This window comes from Eubalaena glacialis, chromosome 13 (assembly GCF_028564815.1).
Source record: "Eubalaena glacialis isolate mEubGla1 chromosome 13, mEubGla1.1.hap2.+ XY, whole genome shotgun sequence".
Taxonomy (NCBI): domain Eukaryota; kingdom Metazoa; phylum Chordata; class Mammalia; order Artiodactyla; family Balaenidae; genus Eubalaena; species Eubalaena glacialis.
The window spans coordinates 83,004,510-83,019,634 of NC_083728.1; the positions used below are offsets into that span (position 1 = coordinate 83,004,510).

The window sequence follows — 15,125 nt, forward strand, 5'->3', positions numbered from 1 at the left end:
TATTTCTCCTTTTTTCATTTCTTTTTTTTTTTTTTTTTTCTTTCATAATTGAGATTTTATTGGTTGTTTTGAGGATCAGTACACAGACATTTCAATTTGTACACAATTCTCAACATACGTACCAAAAACCTAAAAAATCATGTAGTTGTGATTCTTTTCTGAACAGTTATTCCAGTGACTTTCCAGCTTAAAATTTGGGGGCAAATTTTCCTTCGCAGGATATCAAGTACCAATATCTTCAAATATTGATATGCTGTTACATCGTAAGTCCCACTAATTCACAATTTAATATCATATACACTACATACTCAAATTGTCAATCGTTCACAGCACATTAACAGTTACTAGAAGAACTGGACTACCACGACCAAAGTTGTTACATACAGAGTGCACAAAATTCTGCCCAGGTGAGCCAAGATCAAGGGGTGAGTGGTTTGCTTTAGGAAACAATTCTACCAAAAACAACGTGGGAAGAGAAGTAATTTAAAGTGTTTAAGACATTAAATGCACAACTGACTCCAAACTGCCATTTAGTATGCTTTGTATTATAGGATAGAAAAGCTACCCCCCATCTGTGGAATGTTCAGCTGACACCCAAGACAATCAAAGCCTCCCATATTCAATATCCCACTATTTTCTGGTTGTACCAAAAAATAAACAACCAGCAAATGATTTCACCTCTTAAAAAAAAGCATTTACACTTAAAAAATGGGATGAGGTGGGATTCCTTCCTTTTAAAAATGTGTCTAGAGCTACTAAAAAACTTGCATTTACAAAATAGTTGATAAAAATATTCCTCTGGATTGTACAAGAAGGGAAACAGGGACCACTGATAGGACCAGGTGTGTGATATTAATCAGACTTGGCTTCTTTCTCTCCTGCTTCATCAGAAGCTGGGCTCTCCTCATTTTTAGTTTCTCCATTTTCTGCAGGTAAGTCTTCTTTAGTCTCTTGGTTAGCCACTTCAGCCTGTTTTCCCTTTGCTCCCCTTTTCCCTTTTGTTTGCACTTTTTTGTCGGAAGATTTATCCTTTCCTGCGGCCTTTTTTGGCTTCGTTTCCACTTTTGCAGGAGCTGGTTTAGCTGACAACCTCGCCGATCTCCTCTTGGGCTCCTCCTTCGCCGCCCCCTCGCCGGAGCTGACCTTCCTCTTGGGCATCGTGGCGGCGGGGCGGGCGCGTGCCGGGTGCCTGCGGGCCGCGGCGCGCCGAGAGCCTTCGCGAAGCTGGGCTGCCTGGCCGCTGCCGCTCCTCCCGCCGCCCGAGCTGCTGCCTTCTCATTTCTAATTCTATTGATTTGAGTCTTCTCCCTTTTTTTCTTGTTGAGTCTGGCTAATGGTTTATCAATTAAACCAGCTTTTAGTTTTTTTGATCTTTGCTATTATTTCCTTCATTTCTTTTTCATTTATTTCTGATCGGCTCTTTATGATTTCTTTCCTTCTGCTAACTTTGGGGTTTTTTTGTTCTTCTTTCTCTAATTGCTTTATGTGTGAGGTTAGGTTGTTTATTTGAGATGTTTCTTATTTCTCGAGGTAGGATTGTATTGCTATAAACTTCCCTCTTAGAACTGCTTTTGCTGCATCCCATAGGTTTTGGATCGGCATGTTTTCATTGTCATTTGTTTCTAGGTATTTTTTGAGTTCCTCTTCGATTTCTTCACTTATCTCTTGGTTATTTAGTAGTGTATTGTTTAGCCTCCATGTGTTTGGGTTTTTTACAGATTTTTTTCCTGTGATTGATATCTAATCTCATAGCGCTGTGGTTGGAAAAGATACTTGATACAATTTCAATTTTCTTAAATTTACCAAGGGTTGATTTGTGACCCAAGATATGATCTATCCTGGAGAATGTTCCATGAGCACTTGAGAAGAAAGTGTATTCTGTTGTTTTTGGATGGAATGTCCTATAAATATCAATTAAGCCCATCTTGTTTAATGTATCATTTAAAGCTTGTGTTTCCTTATTTATTTTTATTTTGGATGATCTGTCCATTGGTGAAAGTGGGGTGTTAAAGTCCCCTACTATGATTGTGTTACTGTTGATTCCCCCTTTTATGGCTGTTAGCATTTGCCTTAAGTATTGAGGTGCTCCTATGTTGGGTGCATAAATATTTACAATTGTTATATCTTTTTCTTGGATTGATCCCTTGATCATTATGTAGTGTCCTTCTTTGTCTCTTGTAATAGTTTTTGTTTTAAAATCTATTTTGTCTGATATGAGAATTGCTACTCCAGCGTTCTTCTGATTTCCATTTGCATAGAATATCTTTTTCCATCCCCTCACTTTCAGTCTGTATGTGTCCCGAAGTCTGAAGTGGGTCTCTTGTAGACAGCATATATATGGGTCTTGTTTTTGTATCCATTCAGCCAGTCTGTGTCTTTTGGTTGGAGCATTTAATCCATTTACATTTAAGGTAGTTATTGATATATATCTTCCTATTACCATTTTCTTAATTGTTTTGGGTTTGTTATTATAGGTCTTTTCCTTGTCTTGTGTTTCCTGCCTAGAGAAGTTCCTTTAGCATTTGTTGTAGAGCTGGTTTGGTGGTGCTGAATTCTCTTAGCTTTTGCTTGTCTCTAAAGGTTTTCATTTCTCCGTCGAATCTGAATGAGATCCTTGCTGGGTAGAGTAATCTTGGTTGTAGGTTTTTCCCTTTCATTACTTTAAATATGTCTTGCCACTCCCTTCTGGCTTGCAGAGTTTCTGCTGAAAGATCAGCTGTTAACCTTATGGAGATTCCCTTGTATATTGTTGTTTTTCCCTTGCTGCTTTTAATATTTTTTCTTTGTATTTAATTTTTGATAGCTTGATTAATATGTGTCTTGGTGTGTTTCTCCTTGGATTTATCCTGTATGGGACTCTGCACTTCCTGGACTTGATTGACTATTTCCTTTCCTATATTAGGGAAGTTTTCAACTATAATCTCTTCAAATATTTTCTCAGTCCCTTTCTTTTTCTCTTCTTCTTCTGAGACCCCTACAATTCGAATGTTGGTGTGTTTAATGTTGTCCCAGAGGTCTCTGAGACTGTCCTGAATTCTTTTCATTCTTTTTTCTTTATTCTGCGCTGTGGTAGTTATTTCCACTATTTTATCTTCCAGGTCACTTATCCGTTCTTCTGACTCAGTTATTGTGCTATTGATTCCTTCTAGAGAATTTTAAATTTCATTTATTGTGTTGTTCATTATTGTTTGTTTGCTCTTTAGTTCTTCTAGGTCCTTGTTAGATGTTTCTTGTATTTTCTCCATTCTGTTTCCAAGATTTTGGATCATGTTTACTATCATTACTCTGAATTCTTTTTCAGGTAGACTGCCTATTTCCTCCTTATTTGTTTGGTCTGGTGGGTTTTGCCTTGCTCCTTCATCTGCTGTGTGTTTCTCTGTCTTCTCATTTTGCTTAACTTACTGTATTTGAGGTCTCCTTATTAAAATGAAGAAAAAGATTATTAAAAATAAAAAAAATTAAACAGTAATAAGAAAAAAAGAAAGAAGAGAGCACCAAACCAAAAAACAAATCCACCAATGATAACAAGTGCTAAAAACTATACTAATAAAAGAAAACAAAACAAAACAAAAAACAAACCCAAAAAACGGACAGACAGAACCCTAGGACAAATGGTAAAAGCAAAGCTATACAGACAAAATCACACAAAGAAGCATACACATACACACTCACAAAAAGAGAAAAAGGAAAAAAAAATCTATATAAAAAAAAAAGGAAGAGAGCAACCAAATCAATAAACAAATCTACCAGTGATAATAAAGTCTAAATACTAAACTAAGATAAACATAAAAGCAGAAACAAATTAGATGCAGAAAGCAAACCCCAAGTCTACAGTTGCTCCCAAAGTCCTCCACCTCAATTTTGGGATGATTCGTTGTCTATTCAGGTATTCCACAGACGCAGGGTACATCAAGTTGATTGTGGAGATTTAATCTGCTGCTCCTGAGGCTGCTGGGAGAGATTTCCCTTTCTCTTCTTTGTTTGCACAACTCCTGTGGTTCAGCTTTGGATTTGGCCCCACCTCTGCGTGTAGGTCGCCTGAGGGCATCTGTTCTTAGCTCACACAGGACGGGGTTAAAGTAGCAGGTGATTAGGGGGCTCTGGCTGACTCAGGCCATGGGGAGGCAGGGGTATGGAATGCGGGGCAAGCCTATGGCAGCAGAGGCCAGCGTGAGATTGCAGCAGCCTGAGGCGTGCCTTGTGTTCTCTCGGAGATGTTGTCCCTGGATCACCGGACCCTGGCAGTGGAGGGCTACACAGGCTCCTGGGAGGAGAGGTGTGGAGAGTGACCTGTGCTTGCACACAGGCATCTTGGTGGCTGCAGCAGCAGCCTTAGCGTTTCATGCCCATCTCTGGTGTCCGCGCTGATAGCCGTGGCTCACGCCCATCTCTGGAGCTCGTTTAGGGGGTGCACTGATCTCTTGCCTCTTAAGCAGGTCCAGACTTCTTCCCGGACTCCCTCCCGGCTAGCTGTGGCGCACTAGCCCCCTTCAGGCTGTGTTCAAGCAACCAACCCCATTCCTCTCCCTGGGATCTGACCTCTGAAACCCAAGCCTCAGCTCCCAGCCCCTGCCTATCCAGGTGGGTGAGCAGACAAGCCTCTTGGGCTGGTGAGTGCTGGTCGGCACCAATCCTCTGTGCGGGAATCTCTCCGCTTTGCCCTTTGCACCCCTGTTGCTGTGCTCTCGTCCGTGGCTCCGAAGCTTCCCCTCCACCGACCCCCCATCTCTGCCAGTGAAGGGGCTTCCTAGTGTTTGGAAACTTTTCCTCCTTCACAGCTCCCTCCCAGAGGTGCAGGTCCCATCCCTATTCTTTTGTCTCTGTTTTTTCTTTTTTCTTTTGCCCTACCCAGGCAAGTGGGGAGTTTCTTGCCTTTTGGGTAGTCTGAGGTCTTCTGCCAACGTTCGGTAGGTGTTCTGTAGGAGTTGTTCTACATGTAGATGTATTTCTGATGTATTTGTGGGGAGGAAGGTGATCTCCACGTCTTACTCCTCCACCATCTTGAAGGTCTCCCCTCTCCTTCCAGTCTTATAACACACACACACACACACACACACAGAGATACACACATACACACACACACACTCCTTTTTAAAATAATCCCCTTTTTGTTTCATATAAAATAGAAAATTTCTTTCCTTGTTTGGCCTTATTTCTTCCTTTGTCCTTTGCCACATGTGAGCAATGATTTACTATTCACCTTCTCTGGGTTACAGTAAGTCCCCTACATAAGAACGAGTTCCATTCCGAGAGTGCATTCGTAAGTCCTATTTGATCGTAAGTCCAACAAAGTTAGACTAGGTATCCAACTAACACAATCGGCTATATAGTACTGTACTATAATAGGTTTTTTTTTTTTAAATTAATTAATTTATTTATTTTTGGCTGCGTTAGGTCCTTGTTGCTGTGCACAGGCTTTCTTTAGTTGTGGTGAGCAGGGGCTACTCTTTGTCGTGGTGCGCGGGCTTCTCGTTGCGCTGGCTTCTCTTGTTGCGGAGCATGGGCTCTAGGCACGCGGACTTCAGTAGTTGTGGCTCGCGGGCTCTAGAGCGCAGGCTCAGTAGTTGTGGCACACGGGCTTAGTTGCTCCACGGAATGTGGGATCTTCCCGGACCAGGGCTGGAACCCATGTACCCTGCATTGGCAGGTGGATTCTTAACCACTGCGCCACCAGGGAAGCCCCTGTAATAGGTTTATAATATGTTTGCATCTTTGAAAGTTCACAACTTGAAGGTTCGTATGTAGTGGACTTACTGTATTCCCGTACTCTGGGTATTCTTACACTGACACTCTACCATACTGTTTTAGATTGTAGTGCTCTTTTCTGATTATTCTCCATAACACTAAGATGATTTCTTCTATAATCATACAGAATGACTTTCAGTTCTCTGAAATGTCCCATCCTTTTCCTTTGTGCCTTCTTCTGGACTCTCTCTGCCTTGAAAATCACTCCGATTTCTGTTACCACTTAGTTCTTTTGTGTTCTTCAAACCTTGTTCTCAAATATTTCCACAAAGAAGGCTTACATAGCCATCCATTCAATTAGATGTCCCTTCTCTGCATTTTTGTTATACGTTGTGCAGACTTCAGAATCTTAGTGTGCTCATGGTATACTGTTATTTTCGGCTTCCTTGTCTGTTTCTCCTACTAGAGTATAATCATTTTTTAAAAAAAATTTATTTATTTATGTTTTGGATGTGTTAAGTCTTCGTTGCTGCGTGCAGGCTTTCTCTAGTTGCGGCGAGCCAGGGTTACTCTTCGTTGTGGTGCACAGGCTTCTCATTGCGGTGGCTTCTCTTGTTGCAGAGCACAGGCTCTAGTTGCACGGGCTTCAGTAGTTGTGGCACATGGGCTCAGTAGTTGTGGCTCGTGGGCTCTAGAGCGCAGGCTCAGTAGTTGCGGTGCACGGGCTTAGTTGTTCTGTGGCATGTGGGATCTTCCCAGACCAGGGTTTGAACCCGTGTCCCCTGCATTGGCAGGCGATTCTTAACCACTGTGCCACCAGGGAAGTCCCTAGACTGTAATCTTAAGTAAGGGAACAATGTCTTATTCAACCTAAAATCCCTGGAAGCGAGTGACAGGACTGAGCACATAGTAGATGTTCAACAAATGCAGACGGGTAGAGCAAAAGCATAAAATGCACACAATGCTTCATAGTGTATGTGAGAGCTTTCACATGCTTTATCTTGCTCAGCTGGCTTTTCCTGGTATTTCCATTTTAGGTGGAGAGAGCGCATCTTGTGAGCCACCTTTGGCTGTTCTCTGCATATTCATCACTCCTCTTCATGGGAGCAGCGGGGTCTATCTGATTGGTAGTCTGAAAAGAGTAATCTGGACATGCTATTTCCTTTTGGGAGTGAGCTATGCACCCAGAGTCTGAGGTACCTTGTACTCCTCAAGCTCTAAGCCTTCCTTCAAAATCGCCCTGGCCCCTGACAGCCTGTCCCAGCCCAGCCTGGCCTGGGACTAAATGAGCTATCTGCCTCATTCTGGGGTTCAGGTGGCAAGGCCATTTGTTTCTCATTTTACTCTGTCTTCCAACCTGCCCTCTCTCAGGAATAAAGGTAAAAATTCTGGTCTTTGTCTTCTTTTTTGTCTTGTTTTTCTACTTATTTAGGGCTTGGGTGGTGAAAAGACGTAATATTTATTGAGGTGCCCTTTGCAACCCCAATAGACGATTTGACCATTATTTTCGTTTAACTGAGGGGAAACTGAGACTCTGAGGGGTCCAAGAACAGGTCTACGGTCATGGCATTGCAGGGACCAGATATCAGGTCCTCTGACTCTCCAAACTGTGCTCTCTCCCTTTGAGGTATTTTTTGAGTTTTCCTTCCACTATCTGGACTGCAAGCTGTAGCCAGAATTCCCACACTGGGTGGAAGGAGGAACTCAGGAATCTTAAAGCCTCTTCCAAGTCTGAGTCTATAATTCATCTCCTGGGGTGGCATATAATTATCTATTTCTTTTCTATCCCTCCCCACGGGTACACGCTGTGTTCAGTACATGTATGTTCACCACCAGCCTGATTGTTTAGCCTGAGAGGCCCTAAGAACAGAAACAGGCTGTGTAAACATTCACTACAGATGGTTGCAAAGGAGCAATGAAGTCATGTCTTCAGTATGGGAAGCACTGAGCGATGGTTTTCTCAGTCACACCCATCGGCACAGGTCAAGGCACCATCAATCACATCATCCTCAGAAATAAGGACTGTCAGCATAAGCCTGAGGGCAGGAGCTGATGGGCTGCCTGACCACCGTTTCCATCCCCTGCTTTTGGGGGAGCTGAGCCAGGCTTCCTGTTACAGCGTGCAGTTTCTCCAATAAGCTCAGCTTTGGAAAACAGTTTCCCTTTACTTTTTATGTGTTTTCTGGGCCTTCAAGCCCATGGGTATTTTGAGGGAAACATAGTCCATATGCTTCTGATTTACTTACATTAAGCTTGCCAGAAGTTTCTTTTGTAAAATCTATCTCACGTCTGGGAAACCTTTTCAGCCTGTTTTTTAAAGCCTTTTAGCCTGGATCTTCACACTCAAAAGGAAGCAGAGAATTGAAACAATTATTAGGATATAATTGAGACCAGAAAACTCCCTTTGCCTTTGTTACCTGAGCATTTCTGGGAAAAGGTAAAGCTAGAAGGCCTCAGCTATAGAGGTAATTGCCCTAGTTATCCACTTCACATTTCATGTGTGGACACAATCTTTAAAGACTAACATCTTTCTTCAAAGCACCATGTGTGCAAGGTTTTGGTTTTCTAGTTAAGTTAATCTTGGCAAAGTGTCCCTGGTCTGTTTCCTATTCAGAAATCTCTGAATTTGAGTAGGTTATAAATTTGATAAAGTGCTTTTATTTATTTATTCTTTGCTTGGAGGAGAGAGTGACATAAATCCAAGGAAAAATAAATGTACATAAAACTTTCAAACGATACTACTAACTTTCAGATGATAAGTATTATTATTTTTATTAGCAGTAAATGTCAAAGCACTGAATAGTGCTTGGGAGAGTTGAAGAGGTGGGAGAAAGAATATACTGAGAGACAAATAGGGACGATCTACTTAAGAAACAGGGAAAGAGAATTAGAGCTAACCGCCCAAAATACACATCAATTTAAGAAGCGAAAACTCTGTTTTTATAGTCACGTAAATTCCTAACCTAAAAGATTGGATGGAAGTCAAATGCTGGTGTGAAGCGCTGGGACCCCCTAAAGAAAAGAACAGAGTCTCCCGTTACACCTCCCACCCATCCAAGCAGGCCTGGAGTTATCACACATTGTTTATGTATACCTATTGTCAACTTTCAGCTGAATTTCAGTTATTCCCTTAAATTTTAGAACATTTTCATAAGGTGAAGTTCTGATTTTGGAATTTGATTTTCTACTTTTTTCCCTTTACAACATTGAATGTGTGTTTTCACTGAATGGTGTTTATGCTGAGATGTTCCCGAAATTACAACTAGTGAAAGTAGAGAGACCCTGCGATAGTAAAGGAAAAATGAAATGTCTTGGGAAAGAGCACAGACTTTTTTTTTTTTTTTAATATCTTTATTGGAGTATAATTGCTTTACAATATTGTGTTAGTTTCTTCTGTATAACAAAGTGAATCAGCTATACGTATACATATATCACCATATCTCCTCCCTCTTGCATCTCCCTCCCACCCTCCTTATCCCACCCCTTTAGGTGGTCACAAAGCACCGAGCTGATCTCCCTGTGCTATGTGGTTGCTTCCCACTTGCTATCTGTTTTATATTTGGTAGTGTATATATGTCAATGCTACCCTCTCACTTCGTCCCAGCTTACCCATCCCCCTCCCCATGTCCTCAAGTCCATTCTCTGTGTCTGCATCTGCGTCTTTATTCCTGTCCTGCCCCTAGGTTCATCAGAACCATTTTTTTTTTTTTTTAGATTCCATATATATGTGTTATCATACAGTATTTGTTTTTCTCTTTTTGACTTACTTCACTCTGTATGATAGACTCTAGGTCTATCCACCTCTCTACAAATAACTCAATTTCGTTTCTTTTTATGGCTGAGTAATATTCCATTGTATATATGTGCCACATCTTCTTTATCCATTCATCTGTCGATGGACACTTAGGTTGCTTCCATGTCCTGGTTATTGTAAATAGAGCTGCAGTGAACATTGTGGTACATGACTCTTTGTGAATTATGGTTTTCTCAGGGTATATGCCCAGTATTGGGATTGCTGGGTCGTATGGTAGTTCTAACTAAAAAACTATTTTTAGTTTTTTAAGGAACCTCCATACTGTTCTCCATAGTGGCTGTATCAATTTACATTCCCACCAACAGTGCAAGAGGGTTCCCTTTTCTCCACACCCTCTCCAACATTTCTTGTTTGTAGATTTTTTGAGGATGGCCATTCTGACCGGTGTGAGGTGGGTGATACCTCATTGTAGTTTTGATTTGCATTTCTCTAATGATTAGTGATGTTGAGCATCCTTTCATGTATTTGTTGGCAATTTGTATATCTTCTTGGAGAAATGTCTATTTAGGTCCTCTGCCCATGTTTGGATTGGGTTGTTTGTTTTTTTGATATTGAGCTGCATGAGCTGCTTATATATTTTGGAGATTAATCCTTTGTCAGTTGCTTCATTTGCAAATATTTTCTCCCGTTCTGAGGATTGTCTTTTCGTCTTGTTTATAGTTTCCTTTGCTGAGACCACAGACTTTTAAAGGGGGAGCATAGGTTTCCAATCAGGCCCTGTCTTTTAACTTCCACAGTGCATGGAATTCCCCAAAGGGGTGGAGATGTTGGGAAAGATGAGGGTAGGAGAATGACAAAAGTTGATTCCCAGGGTGACTTTGTGGGACTCCTTGCTGTTTCAAGTCCTTTGAGCAACGACTTCTAGCAACCTTAGGGCTATGATCATATCCATCATTGTCTCTGTTCTTCTCAGTCTTCTAAGAAAAAAAAAAATCAAATCCTGCACTTTGGATTAACAAAGGGCCATGGTGATTATATAATCGAACATTTTTATTTTACAGTTGAAGACACTGAGACCCAGAACTATGACGTGACTCTCCCCCGGCCCCCCCAGCTTGTTAGTGGCTAATCTAGGACTCAAACCAAAGTCTGTTGACTTCTATTCCAGAGGCTTTTCCATTGCAGCAAGTGCCAAGATATAATTTGTCCTCAGAATATATATAAGATGCTCAAAATCGTATGATATTAATATGTTTATAATTTGTCATTTAAACATTTAAGATCTTACAAATATGAATGTTCAGGTAATTATGTGTCACTAGATATTGCTTCATAGTATTTCAATCTGAAATTTTGTATGTTGAGCTGGTATAAAATCAGGGATTTCTCTCCTGTCCCCAAGAGCGTACTACTTTTCTTGCCTACTTAAAATGGTTTATTTTTAAATAAGAGAAACGCTTTTTTTCCCCCATCCAAATGAAACCAGATGAAATCTTAACTTTCATTTTCTCCCCTTGGAATTATGCCCTGCCTTATCTGAATATTTGCCTTGCCAAAACGTTTATCTGTAAGTCAGCTGGTTCTAAACTTGGTTCTCCTACTCCCTATCTAGGTAGATTTGTGCATGTGGTTTACATTCCCTGGGCATCCATGTCATGATTCAAGGAAGGCAGTACTTGGGTTAAATAGGCACGTTTCTTTCTGGCATTATATGATCATACTCAAAGCAGATATTTTTTCCTGTTTCTTTGGGAAAAGTACTCGAAGAAAAAAAATTTTAGTAGCTAATCCAGAATACTGGTGACTCCCGTCTTTCACATAGGAGAAGACAGAAAATTAATACAGGTAAGTTGACCACAACATTTTCTGAAAACTTTACCAGGTGGCACATGCTGACATTCGTGTCAGACTACTGTTCTCTGATGGTGCAATGTGAAATGTTTTACTAGTACAGCTGTTTTGACATAGTGTACTAACATGTTCCCGACACAGGCATTTCCCATGTGTTGCTAAATTCAAATCCTCTTTAAAGAATAATTCCAGATTGATTCCATATACAAGGCTGGGTGGAGAGTGTGCATAAACATTGTCCTCATCATATGTCTTAGGTACAGGGGACAAGAGATTCAGCTGCACTCCCATCAGGCAGACACCACAGTTCTGATTGTAATACAGAACAATGCCACTTCCCTGAAACAGAAAGTCACCACTGGCTTCTCAGCGTGGTGGTAAAGACATGCTTTTAGGTCACTTCTACATCATTATTGTAACCTAGTTTTCATTATTCAGTGGTTACATTAGTGTATATTTTATTGTGTGCAAGTTAAGATATGCAAGAGCAATTTGTGGTTGTGCTTCGATTTGTCAAAATCTCTTGCACAATTGCCAGCCTTCTTCCTTAATAGACCAGGGCCTCTGTTTTGGGTGCTGCCAATGCAAAGCTTTCTTATGAGAACAAACCGCTTAAACCAAGGTCAAACAATTTCTTAATGTGCTTGAATGGAAGTTCAAAATTAAGGTTACGGAGAGAGTAAATGCCGAAGGTCAGGAAAGTACAGATTCAACGTCAAGTCCTAATGTTTCTGCTTTTCTGGCAAGAAAAGACAACTGGAATCAGAGAATGGAACTTCCAAGGAAAAAATAAGCAGAAGATGATACTTCAGTTGTGGCTGACAACCTTTGGACAACTCTCCTCTTCTTCCTTACTGTAGGGGAGTCAGCCATCTCTCAAAGCCTGTCAGCACACTCTGGTCTTCTCTGAAACTTCTTTGTGAAATAGAGTGGAAAGAATGCAAGTTTCAAAGTCAGCTGAGCTTCAACTTCTAGCTCATCCATGTCCTAACTCCATGACCTTGAGTATGTTAACTTCTTTGAGCCTCGGTTTCTTTACCTTTCAAAAAATAGAGGCAGGGATTCCAATTCTTCAGCATAATGTGAGGAATCAATGATACAATATGTGTAGAAGTGACTGTACTATACTTCCCACATAGTAGATGCTCAATAAATGCTCCTTCTCCTTAATTTCTGTATCTGCCTATATTAAGACAGGAGCTATTGTTTGACCTTACAAGTCTTCCTTTCTTTATGTGGATGTTGGCCTGCACAGTGTTTCAGAGCATTGTTTAAAGAGAGGCAAGGGCCTCTGGCACAAGGGCCTCTGGTCTTCGCTTATGACATGGTTCCTGTGGACTCTTTAATCTTCCAAATATCAGATTCTGCATGATTTTCTACATTTTCTTTCCCTTAGTTGATCTCCTGGGATTTGTCTCCTTGCCTACCTAAAACTGCTGTACCTATGAGGTCTCTGAAGCCTGACCGGTCCCCTTCCCTTCCAGCATGAGTTTCAGTATTATCCCAGAAGACTCTAGTTATTTCTGGCATCATAACAACAGCTAATAGTTGTTTGGTGCTTACCAGGTGTGAGGCATTGTGCTAAGTGCATGATGTCACTTAGTCTCACTTAACATGATCTCATAACAACCCAAATGAAGAAGATGCTTTTATTATCTTCATTTGGTAGTCACGTACCTGAGGCTTGAAGAGGTTGAGAGACAGGCTGAATAAATGACAGAACTAGGATTTGAATCCAGGACTATAAAACTTCAAAACCAGTGCTTAGCTGCTGTGCTAGAGAGATTTTTCTGGACTACCTGGCCACTGGACTCGCTGGATGCAGTTGGTATAGAACTGGAGGGCGTGAACACTTCATCCTCCAGGGGGAAAGATTGACAACAGAAGTCACCCAGCTGAAACATTCAGTGGCTCTGAACAGGATGCAATTAAGCCTATAATCTGTTGTGATCACCTGAAGGATCATTTGGAAATGAGAATTCTTCCCAACGAGCAGTTCAGATGATGTAGGTGTCCATGTTTGATACCCATAATGTCTGTGCTTATCATTCCAGATGGACAAGCAGGAGATATCTCTGAGTGTCTTCAGAATGAACAATTGTAGGAGTCTGAGTAGTGACCGTGCAGCCTCTCACCCTGTAGGATTCTCGCACACAGTAGAGCTCTTAATTCAATAGCTGTGTCCATCCTTTCAGAGCAAGAGAGCAGTATGGCCTCAGCCTTTGGGAAGACACTACTGACTGGTAGAGTTGGTGACAAGTTGGAGAGCTCCCTTCCATTCTGGCCCTCAGCATGGTGACATCACCTCCTTTCGTTCTACAGCCCTGGGGGAAGGGATCCAACATGGAGGTGGGGGTGGTAGATTTTGACTGCTAGTTTAGAAATAACTCAGGGAGGCAAGGCACCCAGGTTGATGCTTACAGAAAAAAAAAAAGAGTTTCTAAAGTTTCTATAGATAGCGTGCACTTATAGTCCCTTCTCCCATTTTGATTACCAAGGCAAAGAAAGCAAGACTGCCCCAGTTTACTGGGATTTGTGACCTAGCCAAAGGGGTGCTTAATTTGGAATCAGACAAAGCTGGGTTTGAATTTCCATTCTGTTAATTTTTAGGAATATGATCTTTGACAATTTAGTAATCCTCTTTGAGTTCCCCCGACTTCATATTGGGAATAATCACATAGTGGCAATTAAAAACTGGCCTCAAATTCTTTGATACTCCTCCCAGTGAAAGGTGGGTGTCTATGTCTCCTCCCCTCATATCTGGGTGGATCTTGTGGCTGTTCCAGTCAATAGAATATGGGAGAAGTGATGCTGAGTGGCTTCTGAGGTTCTTCCCATCCAGTCTCTGCTTGGTGTCTTGGGACACTTATTCTGGCAGGGAGACAACTCCAGTGTAAGAGGTCTAACTACCCTGGAGGGGCCACGTCTGTAGATCCTGTTGAGCAACCAGCTGACAGCAGCATCAAGTGGCAGCCATCTGTGTGAGCCATCTAGGACGTCCAGTCTAGTTGAGCCCTCAGATGACCACAGTGTAGCTGATGTCTGACCACAACTATGTGAGAAGCCCCAGATGAGAACTGCCCAGCCAAGCCCTTTGCAGATTCCTGACTCATAAAACCATGAGCAAAATCAAATTGTTGTTTTATACCACTAAGTTTTGGAGTGATTTGTAATGCAGCATCATTAACCAGAGCACATACCAATTTTGAAGGGTCACTGCAAGGATTAAGTGGGAGAACATCTCTGGAAATCCTTTGTGCTTAATAACTGGTGAGCAAGTGTTTCTTCCACACTGGTTCTCTTCCCATCTAGGGTTGTCATTGTTGCCCAGGATGACCTTGTGTCCCCAGGATAGTGGGTTTTTTTGCAGAAGCTGGAAGCATGTAATGAGATCATCCCCTGAGTGATGCCCTCTCTTGTGGTTGTGTGTCTTGAGCCCAAGTCATGGTCTTGGGGACACTTGTGTAAAATGGAGGCCATGTAGGTAGACTTGAAAACTGGAGTAATACCTGGAAAGGTGGATACCATCATTGAAGTCTTACTGGCCCTCTCAGAGCTCAATGGGCTTTTCTCATTGCCCTTGCTGCGGGAAATTCCCACGGAAGTGATTCAGACCACCTGCTGACTTCAAGCTGGCTGCTGTTCTTTTTCTGGTCACTTACTATGTTCAAATTTGTCCTGATCTACCAAGGAGACAGGGAAAATGGAAGTACTGATGGAAAGGGGTAGGGTTGTGGGTAGAGTAGTAAGGGCAGGCCCTTGAGAAAGAAGAGTCACAGGGCATCAGTCTTTATGGGGTGACAGTCCTACACGTGTCCTGGAGGGGGAGGTGGGG

The 15,125-nt window shown here is 41.8% G+C and overlaps 1 protein-coding gene across 1 annotated transcript; it reads right to left on the reverse strand.

Annotated features, from left to right (window-relative positions):
- Positions 1-758: 758 nt before the first annotated feature.
- LOC133103337 (non-histone chromosomal protein HMG-14-like) lies at positions 759-1,265 on the reverse strand. The gene has a single exon (XM_061208733.1). The coding sequence runs from the start codon at positions 1,156-1,158 to the stop codon at positions 853-855; it is 306 nt and encodes a 101-aa protein (XP_061064716.1). The 5' UTR covers positions 1,159-1,265; the 3' UTR covers positions 759-852.
- Positions 1,266-15,125: the final 13,860 nt, after the last annotated feature.